General features: G+C 38.3%; 1 protein-coding gene across 5 annotated transcripts in view; it reads left to right on the top strand.

Moving 5' to 3' along the window:
* The window catches only part of LOC122827404 (dmX-like protein 1), a 62,377-nt gene that overhangs the window by 24,971 nt on the left and 10,706 nt on the right, over positions 1–26,700 (top strand). For 4 of the 5 annotated variants that reach the window (XR_006370059.1, XM_044110311.1, XM_044110320.1 and 1 more), the window contains exons 24-44: positions 111–280; positions 1,619–1,716; positions 1,824–1,989; positions 3,107–3,235; positions 3,376–3,514; positions 6,116–6,891; positions 7,220–7,318; positions 7,635–7,802; positions 10,060–10,251; positions 10,857–10,933; positions 13,121–13,242; positions 15,380–15,637; positions 15,788–15,984; positions 16,079–16,227; positions 16,438–16,523; positions 16,660–16,861; positions 17,619–17,736; positions 18,085–18,147; positions 20,879–20,965; positions 23,775–23,893; positions 24,212–24,359. Coding sequence is in view for 4 of the 5 variants with exons in the window: in XM_044110311.1 (XP_043966246.1) it covers positions 111–280; positions 1,619–1,716; positions 1,824–1,989; positions 3,107–3,235; positions 3,376–3,514; positions 6,116–6,891; positions 7,220–7,318; positions 7,635–7,802; positions 10,060–10,251; positions 10,857–10,933; positions 13,121–13,242; positions 15,380–15,637; positions 15,788–15,984; positions 16,079–16,227; positions 16,438–16,523; positions 16,660–16,861; positions 17,619–17,736; positions 18,085–18,147; positions 20,879–20,965; positions 23,775–23,893; positions 24,212–24,359 (3,563 nt within the window). In the remaining variant the exon portion in view is untranslated. The remainder of the gene's footprint in view (positions 1–110; positions 281–1,618; positions 1,717–1,823; positions 1,990–3,106; positions 3,236–3,375; positions 3,515–6,115; positions 6,892–7,219; positions 7,319–7,634; positions 7,803–10,059; positions 10,252–10,856; positions 10,934–13,120; positions 13,243–15,379; positions 15,638–15,787; positions 15,985–16,078; positions 16,228–16,437; positions 16,524–16,659; positions 16,862–17,618; positions 17,737–18,084; positions 18,148–20,878; positions 20,966–23,774; positions 23,894–24,211; positions 24,360–26,700) is intronic. The other variant, XM_044110339.1, reaches the window with a different exon arrangement.

Genomic DNA, 26,700 nt, shown 5'->3' on the forward strand with positions numbered 1-26,700 from the left:
AAATCCTTGTCACTGTTGCTGAAGCAGCTTCTTATTTTACAATTTTGGTCTACATTGTTGGAAGTTTAACTGCAAAACTAGTTTCCTGGATCTTTCTTTTCTGTTTGTAGGCCTTTCAACGTGTCATTATGCCTGGGCCTTCCACTCTGAAGCTGAGGAGGAGCTCTTGAACATGCTGCCCGCCCTGCAGAAGGGAGAGCCCACCTGGGCTGACCTCCGAGCTATGGGTGTGGGCTGGTGGCTGCGCAGCACCAATAAGCTGCGCAGATGTATAGAGAAGGTAAAACAGACCATCATGTAATTCAGTTATGATGAATAATAGTCTACTAAAGGGAAAAAAAATCTCTCAACTAACTGTAAGAGAACTACTCCAACATGCTGCCACCATGAGTGCAGTTCAAGAAAACTATAATTGATAATTTTGCTTAAACCAATGTATCTAAATTAATTACAAACTAATTAGGCTTAGTTAAATAATAGTTTTCAACCTGTTAGACTAATTGTTGTTTTTATTCTTCAGGTAAAAATTTGATGAAAGTTGTTAGATGATTTTAAACCAAAACGGCTGCAAAACTTTAAACAAATATATCTCAGACATCTGCTCATAAAATAAAGTTGACTGCTTTGTGAGCTTTGTATACTCAGACTTGTGCTGATTGTGGAATTTATGAATGAAATGTCGCCAGGTGTCTGAAATAGAGCAGTGTAGCAGAGCTTTTCTTTCTGAAATGACCATTAAAGCTTCGATTTCATTGCAACAGCGTAGATTCCACATGTTTTTTTTTTGTTGGTTTTATAAAATCTCACGGTTGCTGCTGTAAATCTCCCGTTCCATCATAACTCAAAAGTGATCGACTCGATTGAGACAAAGTGACTACAAAGGCCAATTGAAAATGGTAAATTCATCTAAGCTCCCCCCACAGGGTGCAAAGAAAATATCCCCCATACCTCAACACCTCCAACCAGAACAGTTGATATATTGAAGAAATAGTTTCTGTACCAAAGTTTTTTCATATATCTAAATGTTGCAACTGAAATCCAGACTCTTCAGACCAGGCAACATTTTTCCAATTTGCTATTGTCCAATTTCGATGAGTCCGAGTTCCTCTGCAGTTTTTTGTTCTTAGCTGACTGAACTTTTGCTGTTTTATGCCATTTGCTGCAAAATTTGAAATGCTGTCCGTCCAAATACGGCTGGATGTAACAAATGTGTTCTTGAGTTGTTGTTGCCTGTCAATCATCTCAAACCAGTCTGTCAGGTTTCCTCTGATATTGATTAGATGTTTTCATTCACACATCTGTTACTCATTAAATATTTCCTCATTTTTGGATCGTTCAGTGTTAAGAATCTCAGATCAGCAGTTTTTGAAATACCTAGACCGGCTAGTCTGGTATCAATAACCATGTCACATTTAGTTAAGTCCTCTTTTTTTTTTTCCCCCCCCCTCCAGTTTGGTGCTCATTCTACCTTTAAGTGAGTCACCATGATACCATCATATCTAGATGTGTAGAAAGATTATCTGCTTGGCTGTTTGAGTTAAACCTTTAAATAGTTGAACTAAAAAAGTGGCCAGAGAGCGTATTTCTCCAAATCATACGCTACTCCTTGTTTTTTCAGGTTGCTAAGGCTTCGTTTCAGAGAAACAATGATCCTCTGGATGCTGCTATATTTTACCTTGCAATGAAAAAGAAGGCAGTGGTTTGGGGACTGTACAGGTAGGCGCGTCTGATATAATGTGGCACATTGTTCCTATACAACCTTAGTTGTGTCAAGCTGCTAAGGATTGGTGACGTTGATGTTCTTTAAATGTTTTTCTCTCCAGGTCACAGAAGAATACAAAAATGACAGAGTTTTTCCACAACAACTTCAGCGAGGACAGGTGGAGGAAAGCTGCATTGAAGAACGCCTTCTCTCTGTTGGGAAAGCAGCGGTTCCAGCATTCTGCCGCCTTCTTTCTGCTGGCTGGTTCCCTTAAGGATGCTGTGGAGGCAAGTGGAAAAAATAAAACACATGACAATGTGTTTAGAAGAGGGTTTTGATGTTCCAGCTACACTGCCTGTTCACAACCCAATTATATGGCTGGTATTAATAAGTAAATGCTGAATCAGTTTTTTTGTATCATATTCCACCCATCCTTATGTTTCTGCATCAGTTATTCAGTGTTTCCCATCCAGCCATCCCTATCATTTTTGATTTTGTCTGTCAACACTCCCACTCACCTATCTGTCCATCAGTCTTTCAGTTTATCTGTTTGACCGTCTATACATTTCTATTTTACACTATCTGATTTCTGTAGGTTTCATTTTAGAAGAATCAGTGGAAATATCTGCAGTTACTGTGTTAGAAAACCTTTTATTTATGCAAAAAAAAAAACTGATTGAGAAGTCTGGAAACTGTAGTCTGGAAAAGTTGTTTAATATTGGCATCCGAGTTGTTAATTGTGTGCTGCAGCCTTTCCTCCCGTGGTTGGGTCTGTAGTTTTAAAATTTGTTAACCAGTCTGACTTCTTTCTTCTTTAAACATTGAAAAGCAGTCAGAAGAGCTAGAGTGGCTAGACCAATACTCTGCATACATGCACTGAATCCACCTTATCTTTTCTATATTTATTCTTGAAATGTCTTCATTTGAGAGGAAAGCGGATTTGAAGTCACATTTGTTGCATATTAATTCTTAAAAGCTGACTGTTTTTTGTTGTTGTGTTTGCATGGTGACTAAAACTGCTGCTGTCTGTCAGTCTGCAGCTATCGCTATCAGGGAGTTGACACGGGCCATCATGATTATTTAGGCTTTTACTTATCAAGGTAATTCCTGCTCAGATGGTCCCTTAAGCAATGAGTCACATTGTTAAATTTGCATGAGTAACCACTACCTCTCTAAGCATTTTATGGTAATGAGCTTCACCGAGGCAAAGGGCTATCATTGACTTTGCTCATTTTCCCTGGCTGGGAGGTCGTCTCATTGAAATGCACCTCACCATAAATCAGTTCTGAGCAACCAAAATGTTTTCCTCCTAGGACATTTTACTTTCTTTTTTTTTTTTTACACATAAATAGAAAACAAATGGTATATATAATAAATGACTGAATGATTTATTTGCTCCTTTAGGTGTGTTTAGAGAAAATGCAGGACTTGCAGCTGGCCTTGGTGATCTCTAGATTGTATGAATCTGAGTTTGAGACATCTTCTACTTATAAAAAGATCCTCCAGAGACATGTTTTGGGTCAAGACAAACAGGTAAGCAGTTTGTGTAAGTCGATGTAAAAGACACAAGTAGTATAAGTTTTTTTCTTTAACCATGCTATATTTTATGATGCCACCCATCTCATTTTGATATGTGAACTTTTGTAGCCATAGTCATTTCCTGTGTCTTTCAGATTCCAGTCCATCCAGATCCGTTCCTGCGAAGCATAGCTTTCTGGGTCCTGGAAGATTACAGCAAAGCATTAGACACACTGATTGAGCAGCCTGCAAACTGCAAAAGCTCTGGACCCTCTCAGAGCAAATCTAACAGTGGTATGTACAGTGCTGCTCTGAGGTTGTCTTTTATTTTTACTTTAAACATTTTTTGTTTGTTTTTTACATAACAGACTAGAAAACAAATGGTATATATAATAAATGACTGAATGATTTATTTGCTCCTTTAGGTGTGTTTAGAGAAAATGGAGCACTTGCAGCTTTCTTGGTGATCTCTAGATTTATGTAGTGAATCTGAGTTTGAGACATCTTCTACTTAGGTAAATATGTCCACATCCAAACACAAGTACTGGGTCTCAGTCGAGGCTTTATATAACATAATGCCTGTTGTAGATCATGATGCCTGTAGTAAATTTATTTTCTATAATTTTATGCATGCTGCACTTGTAACAGTGCAATTTTCATCACTATATCTTAAAAATATTTTACATATATAAATATATGCAGCTTATTTTGTGTTTATGGCTGTCTAAAACTGTATCACCAGCACAATATTTCACTGATCAAAATTATCTTTATAATTTTCAGTGATTTTCACAGTGATGGAGAGACTGTATTGGCTATTGCAGCTACCGTTCTGTCGGTGTCACTTAACCTGTTTCTCTTTACACCTCTTCCCTGTAATGACATAAAATTTATTTCTGCAGAATTAACTTTGTCACATTACCTTTTACGTTTTCTCCATAAACGTATGTACTGGTAGTACTGAGGTAATGCTGACCATTTCCAAACCTCACCTATCCCCCGTAAACTGAAACACAAATTCATTTTGTCTGTTCAAAGTGAAGCATTAAGTTTGATAAGTTTTTTTCTGAAAGTTTTGTATGCACATAATCAGTTGAAGCCAAACCTAGTCATAAAAACTTTAGCCTAACACTTCAGCCAACTGCTGTGGATGAGAATATTGTCCATAGGAGAAAAACATGAGTTAATTAAGGTTTATATTTGCATATGTCAAATCAAACATATTTTATAAGCATTACCTTCCTCTAGATCTTCATGTTGAAACAGAAACTCTCTGGTGAATGAGTTAAATACTGTCCAATACCGATGCTGATGAAATGTTGTTTATTTCTCACCACTTTAAAGCTACTGAGGTTTAATTAATTTTAATTAGGTATTGGGCTGGGACTTCTGCAGCTGAATATTCAAACCAATCCTGGGACAATCCTACATTCATTTGATTCATTGCACCACACAAGAGTTGAAGATCCAGTCCTTTTTCTTTATTTTGTAATGTTTGGCTTTTAGCATTAAAATGTTTTCTGAAGTGAGCTAATTGTGCTAGTGGTAATCCAGGAACTGTATAAGTATTTTTAGTCTGAGCATGTAACAGATTTATGTCAGAGTCTGCTAAATGAACATGGTTATGAAGATCAGCTCTGCCATGAAAAATCTAAACTCCTCCTTTAACAATAGATGAACCCCTGAACTCAGTGTGAACTTTTTCTTTTTGACTTAAAAGCCAAACCAGTCCCAGATTAAACCTCAGTATGCTAACATGTTTTCCATAAATGATGTCCCCAAACCACAGCTGGTATGCTTACAGAAAACATAATACTGGCTCCTGCAAATTAAAAAAATACTCTGGCTCTTTAAACTTAGCTGCTCTCTCTCTGTCTCTGAATTTTTTAATATTTACCTGGATAAGAAAATTTGATTTCTCACCTTCCTGCCCTTAAGCCATTTCTTTCCCTTAATTTCTTGCTCCTCTTTTCACATTTCAGTAACCGCAATGTATAGTTTATCAGTGAGCAACTTCTGCTGCTGCTTCATATATTTAGAATCCCAATGGAGACAGTTGAGGTGGTTGACTTGGTTACAGTGACTTGCTAAAGCCTCACATCCCTTAAACATTAGGTTCTGTCGGTGTGTTTTTATTTGGAATTTATTCGGAACACCAACTCATTGCAAAACATAATGTTGAAGTTGAGGCAAAAAATATATGACATGCATTTGCACATTTTACTGATGCGCCTAATCAAAATTACTCCAGGTTATAAAATACCCCAAGCATTGGCAACACAGGACTAACATTGATCAGAGAAGAGGCGATCTTTCAAGGAGTTGCAAAAATCCAAAGCTCAAACAATCATTAAGTCCATTCCATACATCTGGCCTTTATGTTAGAGTGGAAATAAGAAAAGTTAAAAGTATATTTTGACTCAAAACACACAGAGGACATGGTAAATGTTTCAAAGAAGGTTCATTATTAGGCCTCTGCAGAGCTGTGTTACTTTCTGGGGAATTAATTCCACCATCACACACTTGAAACCTGCAAGACTTTAGCTGGACATCCATGGTCTAGATGAAAGCATATTAATTTGCTGGAGTGGCCCAGTCAAAGTCTAAGCCGTAACCGAAATGAGAATGTGTGTCATGATGTTCACAGATGCTCTCAGGCCAGTCTGACTAATCTGGATATTTTTCAAAGATGAATAGTTTGAGAGATGCTGAGAAAATTGAGAAAATCTGATTAGAATACACTGAAGTTTGACGACGTAACATGATGAAACAGAGAAAAAAATTAAAGAGTTTAAATGCTGAAACGTGGTGGTGTAAACAGCTTGTATTTTTGGGGTCTGTAGGACTTCTGGATTTAGATTTGACAGTTTCTTTGTCCCTTTGCATCTGTTCCAGTTTCTTCAACCATGTCTGCAAGTAACCCTGAGGTTTTCAACTTTTACATCTACCTCCGCACACATCCGCTGCTCCTTCGCCGCCATTTCAGCTCTTCAGACAAAGCTAAAGTTGCTCTGACCACAGAAGTCCGCAGGGCCGACTCCATCAGCCTGGATGAGAGGAGACTCTTCTTCACGACTGCATACGCACACCTCCACACCGGATGCCCCATGTTAGCACTGGAAGTCCTTTCCAAAATGCCCAAAGTTCACAAGCACTCCAAAGTTTCCCATCACGGAGCAAAAGACATTCCTCATGACCTGAGCGTTGGGAGCAGGAATGGGCCGGCATCGGAACCCGACTGGTCTCCGCCGGGCATGAACGGCTACCAGTCGGATGGAAACAGCAACAGCAGGTCTGATTCAGTGTTGAGTTTTGATTGGAGCCAGCCGTCGATGGCGCTACCAGATGAGCACCTGGAGCTGAAGTGGGACAGCGACAAAGATGAAGAGGACGAAGACGAAGAGAACGTTCCGGAAAACAATGTAAAAACAGACAACAGTGTGTTTCAGGACCGACAGGACTCCATGTTGACTATTGCAGAAACGTTAAAAAGCGAGGAAAGTGAAGACGGCGACGACTTCATTGCTCCATCTGAAGACATCTTTTTGGCCCATCTTAAGTTCACCGCTTGCTTGAAGATCATGAGCAACGAGCTTCGGACTCTGTCGACGGGATACGAACTGGATGGAGGGAAGCTGCGGTACCAGCTCTGTCAGTGGTTGGAGAGAGAGGTACAAACGCACAATTCCACATTCCTCCAAAAAGTTGTAGCGTTCCTCTCCACTGTGGAATTAATCTTCTGTAAATTTAAGTTGGAAGTTGCATAACTCCCACTCATTTCTTCTTCTGTTCCTGTCATTGTTTATGCACTTTCTCTCTGTCAGTTCATGTAAACATCACTTTAGTTGAAACGCCACTGCTTTTCTCTCATGTGAAAAACAGACAATGTTTTGATGTTGTGGTAAAATGCTTTGCTCTGTCTGTCATGCATAAATGATAAACTCACTCCTGATGAGTTGAGTTTGAGAATAAATTTCTTCTTTTTCCTTTACCCCTCAGGTTGTGGCTCACCAGCATGTTTGCAGCTATAAACCTTCCTTACCAGAACGGTCCGTCTCGGGTGATGGCCCCGTTTCTGGCCTGGTGGAGGAGGAACAGGTGGGTGTTGGCTGCTGGCTCCTTGCGGTGATATTAAATGAAGACGACTACTCTGTCTATTTACTGACATAATTTTCTGGTTCTTTTTTCCAACTATTGATTGTTTTTACCACTGCAAGCTTGTGCAAGTCACACAATCGCATAAAAAATCAATAGTTGGTTATATCCCAAGGAACAAATTGCCTTACTTTGTTTCTAAACATGTTTTTCTCTAATTCCGTTTGAAAAATTGCAAATATAGACATAGTGACACATTTCATATACAGAGTGCTAAATAATTTCTTCTAAAAACTACTAAAGCAAAGATGTTTTTCAGCCTGGCAGCCCCCGCAATGACGTGCATAAGAGCAGGAGGCTCTGGCTTCAGAGCAACCAGCCGTTACTGAGGATGTTTCTGAGCTACTGCAGCTTGCATGGCTCCCATGGTGGAGGACTGGCTTCTGTACGCATGGAGCTCATATTACTGCTTCAAGAGTCTCATCAGGTAAATAAAAGATGCACAGATGCAAACCAACAGGCTACTTCTGGGCAGGGTTTGGCAGTGTTTTGAATAGTAGCTGCAGCTATTCCAACATAACTTATTTTGTAGGTGAATGTGAGGATGAGAAAATCCACCTGCTTTCTAGATTTTTTTTTTTTTTTTTTTATTTATTTTTTTTTTTCAGATTGGTTTTCTTAGTAGATACCAGGCATTTGTTTCCCGGTTTTGATTTCAACAATGTTACTTACACCTCAGTATTTTTCACAATTTACAGAATTTTCTTATGAATGTGGGAGTTTCTGCACCTTCATAATCAATTTTAGCCTTACTGTGGAGGAGAAAACATTATCAGCATTTTCATCAGCTTATCGGTTGTTTGAAAAGACAGAAGTCATGGGGGTTTTTTGTGCAGAGAGCTTCAACATGCTAATTGTAGAGTTCACAACCTGCCAAAATTTGCAATAAATCTAAATAAATGGTAAATTTAATGCCAAATATTGAATCCAAAAAATTAATAAGATTGTTCCCATCTTATTTGATTATGCAGTGTGCCAAATTAATATTTGCCATTTTTAACTGTTTAAATATAACATGGGCAATATTTAATTTTTCTTTTTTTTTTTTTCCAATCTTTTTTTTCATACCCTGTATTTATGTAATATTTTTAGTTTTTCTTAGCACACATTGATTTATTTTCTGCTCTACTGTGTGTTCTTTGCCTTTTCTCCCCTCCTATTTTTTTCTTTCTCCATCTACAGATATTTCTTTCCCTCTTTGTTTTTTTTTCCTTCTGACTCTTTGCAGAGGGTAAAGTAAAAGAGGGAAAGGAAAGTGGAGGTGGGCAGGAATCCAGAGTCTGCTTTACTCTTAAGAGAAATGTGAAAGCTTGTTGCAGTAACACCCCTCAGCCAAGAAAGTGTCTTTTACTGTTACTAGACGTTGAGTGTCACTCACAAGTCTAATCACATAGACAGTAAGTCAAGCTAGGTTAAACACTGACAACTTGTCTGGTGAATATAATCAAAAATTATAAAGTAAAATTTTCTTTCTGCATCTTTCTAAATAATAAACAAAGTAGCAAATTATTTAATGAGCTGAGTAGCTCTTGTAGGCATTTGTTTAACTGTGCTATTACAGTTTGTTTGTCACCCTGCAGCTGATTACATATCTTTGCTAACTAATGAGCAAATTAGTACTGATGTATTTTTAAAACACATTCACGATGCTGTCTAAAAATAATCTATTATTTTGATCATTTTTCTTTAATTTAGACTCATTTGTACCTAGTTACTACATCCTGTTGAGGTGATTGCTTGTACACCTCCAGCAATGAGCTGACAAGATGTGCTGTAAGTGTCCAAACACCTCCTGCTTTAAGACTGATGAATAAAACGCGGGTTGGGAGTAAACAACCCAATGAGGCGACATGGGAGCTGTGTTTGTAGCATACTCAATGGGCACAGGGAGTCCTTTTTGCTCTTCTGCTTTGATTTTGAAAGAAAATAAATTTCTGCTCCCCCAGCTTGGGTCCCTTAGTTGTCAAATTTCCTCGTTGTTGAGGAAATGTTCATGTTCCTCCTTTGTGTTTACTTCAAACGGTGTGAAGAGTTCCTGTTAAGTAGGTTAGTGAGAACTGAGTGTGATTCATGGAGGGTGAAGAAAATGAGTCTTCCTGGTATTTTTATATGCAGAAAGTCATGTTTAGAAATATAGTACACACCAGAATCACACACTTCTCTACTGCCAGTGTTTTCTTCTTTTCTCTTTAACTGTCAATCACACACACATAGACAGATACTTCTGGAAATTATGTGCGACATTTCCAGCTGTTGGCTCATCTAGTCTTGATTTACTTCATTGCTGAGGAAAGGCTGCTGTTTTGAAGGTTTAAAGATGTTGCCCACTGTTTTTTGTTCTTTTGTTTCTTATGTGTAGCCTTCTAAAAATTGAGAAATTTGATAGAAGACTTTGAATTACTTTAGTTAGACCTTGTGCTGCCTGAAACCATTTGTCCTATACCTTCCACTTCACAATTATTTGCTACTTCATCATGTTGATCTGAAAGTTTCATTAAAATACTTTAAATAAATGTGTGGTTGAAAAGTTCAAGCAGTGTGGACAAGAGCTACATGTCGTGCAGAGGACACAGTAGACAATTGTCTCTTTGGACACAGTGGTTTTCTGTTTATAGTCTGCTCTGTGGTAAATATGTACACAGTGTTCTTAAAGGCACATTTGGATGCATCCCCTCTGTCTGCAGGATGACTCCCTGAAGTCTGTGGTGGCAGTGAATGCCCAGCCTACCTCTATCCCGCTGCTCACGGCCTGTACGGTCAATGTAAAGACAGTGGTGGCCAACCCCATCGTCTATCTGACCAATCTGACCCACGACATCCTGCATACCATCAATGCACTCGACTCTCCTCCACATCCGGATGTCGTTAACAACGAGGTATGGCAGTTTATTCTTCCTCATTTAATACTGTGGCACTGAATGTGAAAACTGAAGAAATCTGATTGGCATTGGTGTCTCTAAATGGCTGAAAACAGTTGGTCCATTTGTAAAGTAAAGGACAAAACTAATAGGGGTGCGCATATTGCAGTTTTCTGATTACCAATTTCTAAAAAGCCTGACCTGCTGATTCTGATTTTAGCTAATGCCAATATTTTTGTCTGGAATATCGCTAAATATAGCAAGAAAGTGGCTGAATTGGTAACAGTGGGGTTGTTAACTGCAGACGTGGTGGGCCGGTCTGTCTGTCAAACCTCTCTTTCTGCAGAGCAGAAAAGGACAGTGGTAGATTTTTTTTTTTTAAAACCTTTGCCAAAGTGGATTAGATCAGGGGATAAGATTGGCTTCACATGCAACTATCAGCCAGTCACAGAAATTGTTGCCGGTACAACGGTGCAGCCCTAAAGCTAATATTTAGTTGAAGTAATATTTTTATTGTTACTATTACGCTTTATGTTTGTCAATAAATATATTTTTAATTCAAAACAAAATATTTACCTGAACAGAAAAAAATGTTACCCTTGTGCATCTTCCCCCCTTTTCAGATCTATGTGATGCATACATTGGCTGCTTCCTTGTCTGCATGTATCTATCAATGTCTTTGTGACGGACACAAATACAGGTGAGTGTGGCAGAATATTTTCTCTTTTATTATGATCTATAACTCTGTATGTAATGGGCCTGTTTAATGTATTTTAGACAAATGTAAAAAGTCAACATCTATGATCAAATTAAATATATATACTATTTCTTTAATTTTGAAGTGGTTTAACATCAGTTATAGTTATATATAATTCACCTGTTTTAAAGTGTATACGGTATATAAAATGATTACAGGTTTTGTAGAAAAGTAAATCTGAAAGTTGATGTAATCTGGCCTGAGCCTCATGAACAACATATGACAGCACAGTTGCATCACATGCTTTGAAAAGAACATCGCCTGAGTGTTCATCCTACTTCACACAGCTGGACCTCTCTGTCTTTGATTTCACCTCTGCCGTCTCACCAGTACAGCATGGAAGAGGTTGCTACCTTCATGTATTTTCTGTTACCATGGCGATCATCGCTGTCAATATTAGTCGTCTGAAATGATCTGTCCTGACAGATCCTCCTGTCAGGGTTTTTAGACACAAGCATTTTAAACCTACACAATGCAATACTTTGCACCTTTTCTCCAGAGTTCTGCATAAAACTGTGCAAACTCTACTTCATGCAACCAAGGTAGAGGAGGTGTTGGCTCCAGGCTGGTGTCCTGCCTGCTCCCATTGCTTTAATGCCTTATTGGTCTCCTGGTGACTCTTTCAACAAGTTTCTCACTTCCAGTGTGATTAACCTTCACTATAAATCCAAATTACTACCTTGTCACAAGTAACCCGACTGTTAATATTTGTCCAGAACATTTGTGTCAGTTCATCCACGGTGTATGAACTGAATGATTTCAAGGGCTGTTGGTGCTGAATAATAATTAATAAGGCAGCGACACGGCTGCTGGTAACAAGGACGTGCTGCATAATGGGAGGATAATACACACTTTCAGTTGAAGTATTTTTTACTGGGGTTTTGCAAAAAGCTGCTGTAAATTGAACTAAAGAAACGAATAAAGAGATTATGACGGGCACTTGTCTGTTTTGATCACGTGGAGTATAAATTATGAAAACTTTAAGGATGCTTGTTGTCATTCTTATTGTAAATGCTTAATTATGTTTTTTGGTTCTTACACATGGGGGGGACAGCATTGTTTATTTAAGATCGTGATGTACCATAGCTTCCAATCAGGCTGACAATGGAGTCGGATTTAAACTTCAGATGAATTCCTATGCGTGGGAGGCCATTTTTTAAAATAGCCCGTTTGGCTTAAAGCTGTGCTGCTTTGTGTGCTGCTGTCATGGTTTTGTCAGAATCCTCCATGTTTGCAGTTGCGTGAATGCTTTACCAGACTGACGCTTAAAGTCACAGTACTAAAAATGAATTAGGTGTGTCATGTCTTATGGAGAAGAGCTCTTTTCCTTCTTACTCTTAAAGTTCTCTCCCCTTACTTATTTAGCTGCAAGTAGTTCTCAAATGAGTTATGTCAAATTTAAACGCCATGTGTCATCATTTTTACTATTCAGTTGTGTTTGCGATCGTAGCTGATAAAAGTTCATTTATTTTCCGTCTCCGAAATTGAGAAGTAGTGCAAAGCAGCTTGACTTTTTTTCTTGCTACAATGCAAAACCCAGTGATCATGAACAAAATTAATATCGCCCCAATCCTGCAGCTTCAATTAGAGTTCATAGAATGAAGATTTAGATTTAGATGGTCCTTTATCCAATCTTTCTCCTGGAAGAAGTCAGGAGAAATTTGTCTGGGAACTATTGCTTAGAGACCTAACAAACTGGCAAACTACACAGAAATTTAAAAATATTCTTAGTAAGCCCAGGCTGTTTGCAATTCTCCACTTTAATGAAGGACTGTTTTTGACAAAGTCATTTAAAAAAACTAAAATCTAATTTTTGATTAATTTCTGACAGCAGTGTAAAGCTTGTGTGCATGAGGCAATACTCTTGTCCCCCCCCCCCCCCGAGTATCCTTTTCCACATAATAAATTGGTTTTACTTGTGAGGATTTAGCTCCACTACAGTCATGTAGCTATTTCAAGAGCTGCATCATTGCTATTCATCACAAAATTGTAATCTGTGTATCCTAATGGGGTTTTTTCCCCCCTCAAAGTTTACCTTTCAGTTAGTCATTATGCATAAAACACAAATGTTACTTTGGAAGTTTTATCTTGAATTGGTCCATTTCTTGCTTTTTTCTGCTCCTCTGACAGCCATGTGAACCATTTCACCGGGACTGTGTATCAGAGTGTTTTACTGTCTCAGAAGCAGGCAGTGAAAACAGTCAGCTTGGGTGAGGCTGTTCAGCCAAACACTTCTCCTGCTCAGTGGCCTGGTAAGTCCCACAGATTCAACTTTTGGTTTTTTGGTTCGGTATAAAGGAATATTTTAAAGTTGTTTTCTGTTTCAGCGAATATAAAAAAACCAAACTATTTCTCTCCTTGTGTGGCATTACTTCACATACACTTCTCACATCTGTACAAAAAGATCTTGGCTTTATTGGTGTACTTTGTAAGAAAACAAGTGGGATTGCCTGTCAGAATGCAATTTTACTATAAATTTTAGACATTCAAGTTTTTCTAGCTTGTCTTTTATTTAGCTATGGTTTAGGTCTAAAGGTCTAAAGCTGAATAAAGGAAAATGGCACACATTAATAATACAACTAAATCAGAAGTTACCTCCCAAAATCCTTAAAACTCATACTAATACTTTGATGACAGAAGCTTTAAGTTACTTCTAAATGTTTAGTCTGGTTTAGCTTTCATTTCACTAAACTTGTAGCAAACATATCACCAAATACAGATAAATGGACTCCAAAGGTTATTGTCTTAAAAATGTATTTTAAAGTTGCATATATGCTTTGAAAACCAATGGAAAGGCCAGTTGAATCCAGAATTCATCAATCAATGATTCTAAGTGTTTTGACTTGCTATTTAAACTTTAGTTTTTGGCTGTGTATTCACTGTGATTGTAGAGAATATAGCAATAAACATTTCTCTCTCACTGAGTAGATTACATGTTTAAAGTTTCAGTATTTGAAGTGGAAACACTGAACTCTAACACAATAATTTGATACATTTCAGCAGATAGAATAATGCACAGAGCAAAGTGGATTATTAGCGCTGTCAATATTTTCTTTCACCATGTGAACAATGAACATTGTGGTTTTGACATAATTAAAGCAAAACTTAAATGATGTCATGAAAACATTAGTTTTTTACTTACTTTGCAAGTAGAGAGGAGAATTTAGAGTAAACCGAGCAACATTTTAACAGAAATGTTTATTCTCATCAGACACTGCAGGCTGTCAGTGTAGATGTTTTATTGTTGCATTAATTATTAAAGATCTTTCTTTGCTGCTGTCCGTCTTTTTAATAATTCATTGCGTGGCAGTTTACCACACCGATATCAGACCTTCTGAGCTCCATTTGGATTTTATTTAGATTTAAATGTTTTGTCTTTGAGGTGGAATCATTTATACATTTTTTATTCAGTCTCTCTGGCTTGGGATGTGTTTGGTGTTGTTTGTTTCATTTATAGATGTTTGGTGGTGGTAATTTGGTAACATACAGTAGAAAATCCTCGGCGGTATTAAGAAATGTTTCAGCTTAGAAGAAGCCAGTAATAGCTTCCTGTTAATATTTTAATGACATACACTATCCGTATTTTATGTGTTGGGAACAACCATTTATAGTAATTTTAAAAGCTTATTTTGTTCTCACATGTTTGATCCACTCTTGAGCATTTCTGATTAAAGCACACAATATTACTAACATAAAAACTTTTACTAGAGCGTCCCTTTTTTTAAATCACGTTTAACATGGACATATTTGGGGCATGCTGTGGTGCGCAACCCACGTTTGGAGGCCTTGAGTTCTCGATGCGGCCGTCGCGGGTTCGATTCCTGGACTTGGCGACATTTGCCTCATGTCTTCCCTCCTCTCTCTCCCCGTTTCCTGTCAGCCTACTGTCATATAAGGGACACTAGAGCCCACAAGGGGAGGGGAGGGGAGGTGGGGGGAACCAAAAAATAAAATGGACATATTTGTCCTTGGTTCAATTTTTTGCATTTAAGGCCTTTCTTGTTCCTATTCTACATTATTGATGCGGCATTTCCTTTAGAAGGGAGCAGAAGATAAGGATGGTGGCATCCAGCCTCAAATATGTAGTAGTCATGAGTTAAGGCTATCTAAATAGAAGTAGAAACATGTAAAAAATATGGATGACTGTTATAAAAAGGGTTTGACTACTGTAATGCCTAAAACCTTTTCATTGATTGATAGTGGCATAGTTAGAAAAATATATAATTATGAAATGAATACTGTTTCAAAATTAATCCTGCTTTTATCAACATGTCCTATCAAAAGTACTTTAAACTCTAAAGGATTCTGAGCTGTTGCTTAAAGTTTTCAGACACAAAAATGCTTACATTTTCTTCTCTTTGCAATTTTTCAAATTCTTTGTTTCTCCAGGTATCTCCTCTCTTATTCGCCTGTTGAGCTCTGCAGGTGAGGAGACCCAGCCGGGCCTCGCTGTGCTGCTCTGTGAGATCCTGACAGCAGTCTTCCTGAGTCTGTTTGTTCACGGCATGGCCACACACTCCAGCAACGAGCTGTTTCGCATCGTGGCTCACCCACTCAACTGCAAGCTTTGGATGACTGTGTTTGGAGGAGGCGCCCGTGTCCCTGTCATGGATAAAGCCAGCAGTCCAGCAAGAACTCCGCCTCCAAGTGATTGTTTTTGTACTTTTTTTGGCATAGATGCTGAATGAAACGTAGCTTCTTCAAAACAAATTATGCATGGCTTAGTATTGTTTTGTTTGTTTGTTTGCTTTTTGGATTGGACATGTTTCAACAGATCTCTTCTTTTTTTTTTATCAGCCTCCCCAAGTGGGTTGGACCGGAAACCACGACGATTCAGGGTTCTGTCATCCCGCAGTGGATCCAGGGAAGAGTCTGGAATCGACCGTGAAGAACCTCCCAGTCCTAAGGTCGTAGTGGAACAGGAAGCGACCTCCATTTTTAAAGAGCATTTTGTTCCTCCAGATCTCAGTATTTGGGATTATTTCATTGCCAAGGTAATCTAGAGTACAGAGAACAATGAGCAAAAACTCATGGCTCTTCTTGCTCTTTCAACTGATTCCTTGTTGCATCTGTCCTCCTGCCTCTCAGCCTGAGCTGCCACCGTCACAAGACAGAGTTGAGTACGACTCAGAGGAGAGCCAGGAAAGCCAGGATGAAGATGATGAAGATTTTGAATCTGAAGATGTGTTTGAACCCAACCTGCCACAGAAAGAGCATTCAAACCATAATTCATACAGGTGACATAATTTATACATACTCTGTACTGTGACTCATCTCCCCCCTCAAATTAGCTAGATTAATCCTGAATGTCTTCACTAAGCCTCGTGTTTCTCCTTTCAGTTGTTTCCGTTGGAGCTTCCTTGAATTGCTGCTCCACATTCAGCTTGAACACCGCATGACGTCCCCCCATAATAATCTGATTTGTCATGACTTCTTTTCTCTTTAAGCTGGTGTTTGATGCGCCTAGCCATGGTACAACTGGTGTTGGTCAACCTCAAGTCTTTTTACCCGGTGGCAGGATATGATCTGTTAGGTAAGTTTTAAAATACTCTGCATGCTAAAACAAATAACATCTAGGATGGAGATGAGTGCTGCCCTACTTCATTCTGCCTCACTCAGCTAATCTTGTTGCCGCCTCCTTTGTGTGCGGCTGCTTTTTTTAAACACAGATTTGCCTGTGGCCTCGCCTCTGTGTCACGCTGTGCTGAAGACGCTGCAGCGATGGGAGCAGGTGCTGCAAAAGCGGCTGGAGCTGTTCGGCGGCCCTCCAGCCAAGTACATCTCCACTCACCCCCACGATGAGATCCCAACTCCTGGCCCCGCCTTGCTCAGGCACAAAGCCCTGTTTGAGCCATCCAACACCCCCTTCAGGTACCATCACTTTAAAGGTTGAACTAAAATGATCAATCTCTCTTTTTTGTCTTTTTCTTTTAAAGGCAGAGAAATCTGAGTTGATTAATGCTTTAAAAAAATCAGTAGACTCTAAAACAAGAAGATTCCCCTGAAGTATTGTTTCCTTTATCTTTTATTTCTTTGAAGTTTGAACTGTGTAGAAAACAACACGAACCCCACCCTTAAAAAGCAAATATAAAATCCAAAAAGTCTGTGCTTTCCCTCTATTTCTGAAAAAGGTGAATACCATTGACTTATTTACAGGGTAAACTGTGTGATAAACTATTGCTGCTGGCTGAAATATATTCTGGCTATAAACCTCCTACTGTTAGTTTGTGGTACACTAAAATCTTTATAGTTATTCCTCATGAAAGCGTTTCTGTGGAGGAAATGAGGATTCGATTCTCAATGTTTAGTCTCCCCTACTTATTAATTTGCCAGATGATTTGTCTGTTGTTGAAGGGCTTCGTTGTTTTTAGGGTTCACAGGCAATTGGGAGGTGAAGGCAGAGGATGAGAGTGCTATTGTTTTAAAGATTTTTTTCCCATATAAAATATTTTTTGATTTATTTGCTGTTATTTTTTCCCTTTTCTCCCCATCTTTGCTAGCTGTATTTTGACAGAGTTTTTAAATGTGATTTTTTTTATTTTTTTTGTATTAGCTTTGTGCTGCTAATTAATCATCACTCAAAAGATTGTATATGTTTTACTCTAATACTCTTTATTATTTTTCCCAGAAACAACCACCACTCAGTACTGCCGGTGAAGCGTTTATGGCAGTACTTGGTGAAACAGGAAGAGGTGCAGGAGACCTTCATTAGGAACATCTTCACCAAGAAACCAGGCACAAATCAGGTCAGTCAAATTATTCTCCCAACCTGCTGCATGAGACACGCTGTATTAACCCTCACTAAGTAACATATTTACCATTTACCACAGTGCATCTGCATGAATCCCCAGTCAGATAGCATCATTAAATCCCTGTTAATGCCTTTGTGCTTTTTGGGTGCTGCATGCAATCCACATGTATCATAATTGCCTTCATTTGCATGTTGATGCTTCCATTTTGTATGCAAATAATTATTCACTGAGCTAATAACATTATTTTAAATCAAAGTTTGTGTATTTGCATGTTTTATCACTGGTTGTTGTGTGTTTTGTTTGTGCTGGTCTTCCCTTTCGCTGCTCCCCCAATCATTAAAGTCGGTTGAGGACCACACTGACAGTATGAAATATTCAGGAGTGGAGGAGGCAGGCAACAGTCAGGTACTGCTTCTTATTGATCAATAATTGCTTATTATATGGGAGTGGGATGAGTGAGACGGACTTTGGTTTCAAATCTCAGAATTTTTTGCAACACTTTATTAGGTCAAAACTCCCCAAGATGAAATGCTTGCTTAAAATCTTTAACCAAGGATCCACTGATGAAACGTTTTATGGTCCAGTGCAGGTCAAGCTGAAAATTGTCTGATTTTGGTTCACTAGCAAATTATCTCGGTCATTTCTGGTCCTTCGCTTTATAAAAAAAAGAAGTGTTGCAACAAGTTCTGAGAGATGTGACAATTAATGTAAAGATAAAATTAAGAAAAAGCTTTTTTCTGTGTTTCAAAGTCCAGCTTTGAAATGCAGATTCATTAGAAAAAAAGTCAAGCAAATAAAAGAAAAATGTCTTCAGCTGTAAGGTTTTTCTGATTGAGCTCCATGTTTATCAGCAGGCTTTTACGAAGCACAGTGTGCTTCTAAATATAGCACACAAGCTTTGCGACTTGCAGTACAGAACATTTTATGTAATTCTTTTAACACTAAGATGTGTATGGCATGCTGCTGTTCACTTCTGTAAATGTAACACCTTATGTAACGCACGTCACGGGTTTAGAGTTTGCGTATTGCCAAGCAGGGGTGGCAGTACACACACTTGTTCAAAGTACTTGTCATCTCCTTTTAAATCGCAAATGTGACCTCTTTAATCCAATTTTAAATGATCCTGACAGAATTACAGTATGTGTATTTTTAGGACTATGAACCTTGAATGTTGCTGTCATGAGTTTGAGATTAATCTTACATTTACCTGCCTCGATATCAATATGAAGGGGAGGCATAAATTTAAGATAAGTCTGTAAACTGATGCTTTATAGATCTGGATTCCACCATGAGAGCCGGCACATTGTAGGTACTCCATTTGGTTCAGTTTTAATTAACCCAGTCTCTCGGAGGACACACTATGAAGCTGAACAGCTTCACATTAATGGGTTCAACTCTGTCGCAGTGAATCTGCATCCTGCAGAGATTATGAGCTAGAGAAAATGGCAAAACACCATATTTAGATTTCTGCAGGTCAAGTTCTGTTTGACTCCTTAAAAGAAAACGACACAGTCTTTTCGTCCCGACTGAATGCGCAGAAGACTTTAATTCATCCTCGACTCGGGTAACGTGGGCATCAAGTTCTATCTTCTGTGTCCAATGTGCAGAGCTACAGAAGAGCCTGCAGAGCTGTACGCATCCCACCGGACCACTCATCGCTTCAGGGTCTTTTTCCCTTCTGCTCTCTCCCAGCCAGCATTTACTTACTGAGCCTTTCATCTTCCTTGACCTTTTTTGTCTTGATGTTCCAGTCCAAAACATTATTGTTTTTAATTGGGATTTAAATAATTGATCAACACAAAGTCATGCATAATTGTGAAGTAAAAGGAAAATGATAATGTTTCAAAATTTCTGTACATAAAAACCTTGCAAGTGTTTTATACATTTGTACACAACCACCTTTACTCTTATACCCTATTATATATTAATTGCTCTCAGAAGTCAACTACTTGGTCAATATTGTCCACCTTTGTGTAATTTAATCTCAGTATAAACTTGAGAGTTCTCTGAAGGTTTGCTTAAAGACCAGAGAACAAAGACCGGTCAGGGAGAAGTTTTTGGAGAAATATAGAGCCGGATTAGGCTGCAAAACAATATTGCAAGCTGTAAACATCTCTGTTCAGTCCATCAACTGAAAATAGAAGTAGTATGACACTACTGCAACCCATCAAAGACACGCTCATCCACATAAATAGACAAGAGAAAGGGCAATAGCCAGGTTTGACTATTTTGATGCCAGATGGGTCCAAAACTGAACTTTTTGCCTAAATAAAAAACATTTTTTGCGTTACAGACATTGCACATTTTCCTGAATATATCGTTTCTTTGGTGAAGCATGGTGGTGGCAGCATCATGCTGTCGGGATTCCTTTACAACTGCTTAGTTCATGGGAAGGTGGATGGGGCAATCCTGGAAGAAAACAAGTTAGATGCTGCAGAAGACTTGAGAGGAGGTTCTCCTTCCAGAAACACAGTAATAGTAAACTGGTAATTAATACTATACATTACTAGCTGCAATTTATGGGTTAGAATAGCCTAGTCAAAGTCCAGGCCTAAATCCAATTGAGAATCAGTAGGAAGACTTGACATTTGTTCTTTATCGGTGCTCTCCATCCAATCTATCTCCGAATGCTCAGTGTCTGGATGTGCAAAGCGAGTAGAGATGTAATAGGTGGTTCTGGTTATTCTTTTTCTTTTCACTTCATAATCCCGCACCACTTTTTGTTGCTCTGTCACATAAATTCCCAGTTAAACACATTGAAAATTTTGGTGGTAATGTGAAAAAGACCGGGAACTGTTAGCACTTTTGCATTGTAGCGCTGCAATGAACAAGAGTTTGGTCTGATTCAGTTTTTCTTCTGTTAAACAGAAGTGGGAGATTCTTAAACGCTATAGAAATAAAAATAATTTATAGGATTAGCTTTGCAGATAAATTCTGCTGAACATAACTTGACAAATGATTTGTTCAGCTCTCTTGTGTCTGTTCCATAGTTTAAAGGAAATGGAGCAGGGATTAAGGCTGTTATTTGTCTGCAGGAAATATTTTCCAATGTTTCACTTGTAATTACTAAATCTCCATGGTGGTGACATGGTGTGCGTGTGTGTGTGTGTGTGTCTCTGTCTGTTACTTGCCACAGACTGAGTCAGATCTGGGCTGCCCTGGAGGCAAAGCACGCATCATCCACAAGGAATCTGACATCATTACAGCCTTTGCCATCAACAAGGTAAAAGCCTCACACTGATGTCACTAAATATTAGAAAACACGATGAAAAAAGACACAAGTGTTCACAGTTAATTACTTCAGTTGCTTGTTTGGCTGCCTTTGCTTTTTTTTTTCCTTTTTTTTTCTCAGTAATATAAAACTTTTATCAGCACCATGGAGACGGATGCAGTATTTGTGATTTGCGTTGCAGCTCTGTCTTTGAAGAAACACGATTCTCTGTAATGGAAAACTGCTGTAGAAACTTGTTTACTTAGAATTCTAATTATCATTGTGACCAAACATTACGCAACAAAGGTTGCTCATTTTATTATTTTTCTTCGGTGTTTATTTTTTATCTCCTCTAGCCATTGTTTTTATGAAAATGCTGTACATTTCATGCATAGACTAACATTTTACATATAGTAAATTTGTTCAGTCATTGAAATGTTTCACTAGAATTTGTAATAAAAACTAAATTTAGACTGAATGTGGAACAAGTAGGTCAGCAGAAACATGGTATATCTGTCTTCTTATTTATTTAGTTAATATTTTAGTACTGTGGATCTTCTATAGTTTCAAAAACAGCTTAATTGTTCCTAGGAAAATGGGACAGCAGCCAAAATATGTAAAGGTACATCTAGAAAAAACATTTGTCACGCATTTCCACAAGCACAATTTTTATTTTATTAAGATTTACGTGTAGAGTGAAATATTGCAAGAATTTATTTTATGTAAATTTGATAAATGTTGCTTAGAGATGGCAAAAACCCAAAATTCTGCCTTAAAAAATTAGAATATGGTGAAAAAGCTGAATATTGAAAAATCTTGGTGTCAACTTCCTCTTCGTGAGACTGTATTGGGAAAACAGAAAATCTCCAGTCAGAGGCTTCTTAGAGTATCACTCTTTTTTTGTACAGATTGCTACAAAAGATGTTTCCAGACATCACAAAGTACAATAACTCTTTGAAGAATCTGAATTAATATGAGTTACAACAACATTTAATTTCCATTTAGGATTAATAAATTAGTTTTGAATTTGAATTTTGAATTTAATCATCTGATTAGCTCAAAACACCTGCAGAAGTTTCCTGAGGTCCTCAAAGGTCTCTGACTCTGGGTGTGAAGTTACACAAAAGTGGGTAAAACTGCTGACTGGGAAAATGTCATCAACACCTTCTACAGCGAAGCTACGGCATGAGATGATTGTGAAAGAAACTGGCTGCTCAGAGTTCTGTATCCCAGCATATTCATAGAAAGTTGTGTGGAAGGAGACAGTGTGATGATAAAAGTGCTCCAGCAACAAGGATGGCTATGACCTTGAGAAGTTTGACAAAGAAAATCCAATCAAGAAACTTCACAAGAAGTGGACTGAGCCTATAGTCGGTCCATCAAGACCCACTAGTCAGACGATTCCCACACATGGACTGCAAATATTATGTTCCTCGTGTCAAGCTATTCCTGAACCAGAGATTGTGTCAGAAACGACTTATCTGAGCTACAGAGATAAAGAACTGGACTGTTGCTCAGGGGTCTAATGCCCTTTTTTCCCAGATTAAAGTAAAGTTTGGCTTTCATTTGAAAATCAACATCCCAGAGTTGATGGAAGACCGGAGGCACAGAATCCATGTTGCTTTAAGTCTGGTGTGACGTTGCCTCAGTCAGTCGAGATCTGAGGTGTGATCTGCTGTGTTTTATCAAGTCTGCAGTCAACACAGCCATCTACCAGAACGTTTTTAGTCACTTCTGGTCTCTTCCTCCCAACAAGCTTTTTGGAAAGCTTGTTGGTTTTACTGTCCAGCTGGACTTGGCACCTGCCCACATTGCCAAATGTACCAATAACCTCTTTAACGACCACGTTGTCTCTGGGATTTGGGTCAGATCAGTTTGCTGGCTGTTCCAGCTCAGAGAGAATCTGTTGTTTTTGTCGAGAGAACAATAAAAAAACTCTAGAGCCAACAATTCAGTTGAGACAAATGCTGCTGTTATTTCAACCTGGGTCTCCTTAACATTTCAATAGTTTTGCATTGTTGCAGTAATTCATGCAAATTTAGCCCAGACAAAGTATTGACGGTCAGTACAAAAACACAAAATCATACCAAGTGTATTTGGTCTAGTTTCTAGTGCAAATATCAGCACTCTTAAAATAAGACAAAAGTAACTTGCAAGTAACTTTTCAGCAAGAAATTGGGGAAGGTTTTAAGCCAGTAACTCCTTAAAATTGATGGAAAAAGAACTAGTTATAAGTGAGATAACCTGCTAGTGGAACCAGACATTTTTTCCATATTATATGTTAAAATGTCTGGTTTCACTGGCAGATTTCAGTTCTAGTTCTCTTTCATCAATATTAGCTTAAAACAAGTCCATATATTGTGCACAGTACATGGGCATACTTTTCAGTAGGTTTTGTTTTAATTAGCCATGAGACGCAACAATTCAAGTTATCCAAAGTAATTGACTGAAATGTATCCCTTTGTGGTTAATGCATCTTCAGTTTAATTACATAAGCCTTTTGATGATATTCTGATCTACTGAGATACACCTGTATGTTTAGAAAAGAAAATTCTTCTGCTTAAGGACAGACATGTTTGTTGTTCACCACAAGCACAAAGTGTTGCAACACACTCTTTGTGTCTACAAGTGACATCTTGATGCTGATGTGAACCGACATGGATGAGCTCTGGCCAGTAGGGAAGTTGGAGGCCGGGGTCAGCAGGCTTGATTAGAGCACATTAAATTTGTCTGATGCAGAGTTTCCTCTGAGACTCAACCTGCTTTCTACTCTCTTCCATCCCTTTCTTTCCTCATGCCCCTTCTTCTGTCTGTCTGCTAGGCAAACCGTAATTGTTTAGTCATGGCCTCCACACATGACATTCAGGAGCTGGATGTGTCATCCATCTTGGCCACGCAGATCTTGACTTGGATTGATGAAGATGAAGTCGAATCAAAAGGGTATGAAAGCAATCTTGCATGTTTGAGCATTTTGCTTATTCACGCTGTGCTGGTTTGCACCAGGGGTGATATCAACTCGCTCACTCATTATTTGTTGACAGTATTTTTCATTTCAACTCAAATTCTGATTATTTTAATTTAAAATCTGAGTACAAACAATCATTTTAATGTAGCTGTAGCCTTGAAATATTAATATATTCCTGAATGCAGATGTAAGGATGTTCATTTGCTGCGTGAAATTAATCCCTAACCAGTCAGGCTCTGCCTTGTGACCCATGTCATCTAATTATACATGTCTAATTATTTTTCTCCCTGTAGTGTTGGTGGTGATGACTTCCTGGTGGTCCATGCACGTGATGACTTTGGTTCGCTTCACGGCACCACTCCATACACCCACAGCAGCCCCGGCACACCCATCAGTGTGCCGTGGCTTGGAGGCCACCAGACCGGCAGAGGTGCAGCTGTGGTGAGTTTCTAACGTTAAAACCAGGCACAACTGTGTGGTAAATGCACACCAATAAACCCTGCAGGTGTTAAAAATGACAATGGCTTAGTAGGCTTTATTTTTACTTCATGGTATATAAGCTAGTGATGGTGTAATAATGGTTTTCTGTCCCTGTCACTGATCTGATTAGCTATAGATTAGACTTTTGGTCATCTGTCGAAATATATTTGGAAAAATTTAAATCTGTACCATTTTGTCCCAGCCAAATAACTCTGCAGGATAGGCTTCGTATTCTGCTAATATTCTGTTAGCGGAACTATTATGTGTGAAATGTACATAGCATTTATCTCTAAATATGTTTTTCCAGCTCCAGTAGCAGGCTTTGATAAAAACAAGTCCTCCTAGACTCTTGAAAGTGCTAGGCTAACGTTAGCATGCTTTGTCTCTTTTCAAGTGACTCTTTGATAATTTGCTTCATGAAGTATTTCAGTGCATATCCAATAAATCATTTGCAGACAAAACTTGCAGGGAAAAAAAAATCTGCATCTTTAAACATACTGCTTTGTTTTGAACATCTGAACTTGTAATATCTGCTTTTTGTCTTGCTTTTGAGTAACACAGACTGCATTTTGGGAATATCTGCAAACAAAGCAACTCAGACTGGAAGAAACAGCAGCCTGTACAATCAGTTAAATGTGAACATCGATGTTGAGTGTGAAGTGTTTAGCTTGTTGAGGAATTCAGTCCCTTGCTAATATCATTTGCATAGTTTTCCAAGTTGTCTGCAAAAATGACCGACTGATCTAAACACAGACATTAAAGCACAAAGACCAGGAGCTCCAAGGCTGAAATACTGGGGATTTTGATTATCCAATAAGTGTAATTATAATTTTTTTTTTAGAATTCTGCAATACCAAAGTAATTTACTCAGGTACAGAACCTTGCAGAGCACTCTAATTAGTAGCTTAAATCAACACAATATGTATTAGATCAGTGTATATTAAAAAATTTAAAAACAAAATGTTTGAACGTACTTGGTGGCATAATTTATTGCTGCTAAGAATTTATTGATGCATATTTCTCAGTTAAGTTAAGTGAACTGGATAAAGATCATTGAGACAGGTCAAGATGGAAATTATTTTTATGGATCAATCAGTATGAAACAACCCAGTTTTATTCTGATTGTTAATAACCAGAGGTTTCAAAATCCCATTTTCCAAAAAGCAGGAAAACAATTTTGGCTTTCAAACAGATGGAATAAGTATAATAATAAGTATAATAGCAAACCCTGCTCTCCTGGAAGTGACTGATGCCTGTGGCTCCTAATCTGCTCTTCTTTGTTCTCAAAGCAAAATCCTCAATGCAGTTGAAATAATTTACATTAATAGTTCATTTTCATCTGCCCCCAGTTTGCCAAAAGCATCCTGGCTGCTGCTAACATTAGCTCCTATCGTAGGCTAGCAGAAGAAATGAGAGGTCGTTTCCCACCTTTTTGGTTTTTTGAAGCTGTGGTTTCAGCTGGTTTCAGTATAAAAAGGCAGGAAGATGTTTTGACTCAGAGAAGCTTGGCGTTATCATCCAGAAGGGAGCTGGATTTAATTTTATGGTCTGAATCATGTAGGTGTGAGTCATGTTTGTTGATTTTTTTCCCAGCTCACTTATTGTTATGTGGACTGGGCAGTAAAATCCACTCAGGATGATTATGATGTTACTAAGCAGTCAGGCGGTTTGCAGAAGGTTGGAGGAGAAAAAGTTGTGGCTGAATAATGGAATAAAAAATAAAACTCCTAAGGTCAATGTGTGTTTTTATAGAGCCAACAGCTGAAAAGCTGCAGTAGATTAAACTGAAACAATTGTCTAATTCTGTTGTTCAAAGTAACGTTGCTTATTAGATTTATGTAATGTTGGCGTCAACAGATGGAATTTTATTTTAATTTTCATGCTAAAAGCTTTTCTGCTTTATAAGATGTAAATCAGAACTAGAGGATGATATAATCTTAAAATACAAAACATGAAAGCAAAAGTCACCACATTATTTATGTCTGTAGGAATGAGGAAAAGAGATGTTGGGGAGTAAATGAATGGTCTGTTACCAAGACTGTGCAGATCTGAATGCTGATGAGGAAGTCCAGTCATTTGATTCAGGTGTGTTGGAGAAGGGATGCATCTGAAATTGTTGGATAGTTGCTCTCGAGGACTGGACTTGGGCATACATGCGCTAAGTGGTGTGTAACAACTCTGAGCCAGCCCTGAAAATGGATGGATGGCTGTGAAGCCTGAGGGTGTTCTGGAGAGGTCGGTGCATTAGAAGACATTAAGCTCCCAGTGTATGAGATGCAGTGGCAATTTGTTCTTGAAGTTT

This window comes from Gambusia affinis, linkage group LG03 (genome assembly GCF_019740435.1).
Source record: "Gambusia affinis linkage group LG03, SWU_Gaff_1.0, whole genome shotgun sequence".
Taxonomy (NCBI): domain Eukaryota; kingdom Metazoa; phylum Chordata; class Actinopteri; order Cyprinodontiformes; family Poeciliidae; genus Gambusia; species Gambusia affinis.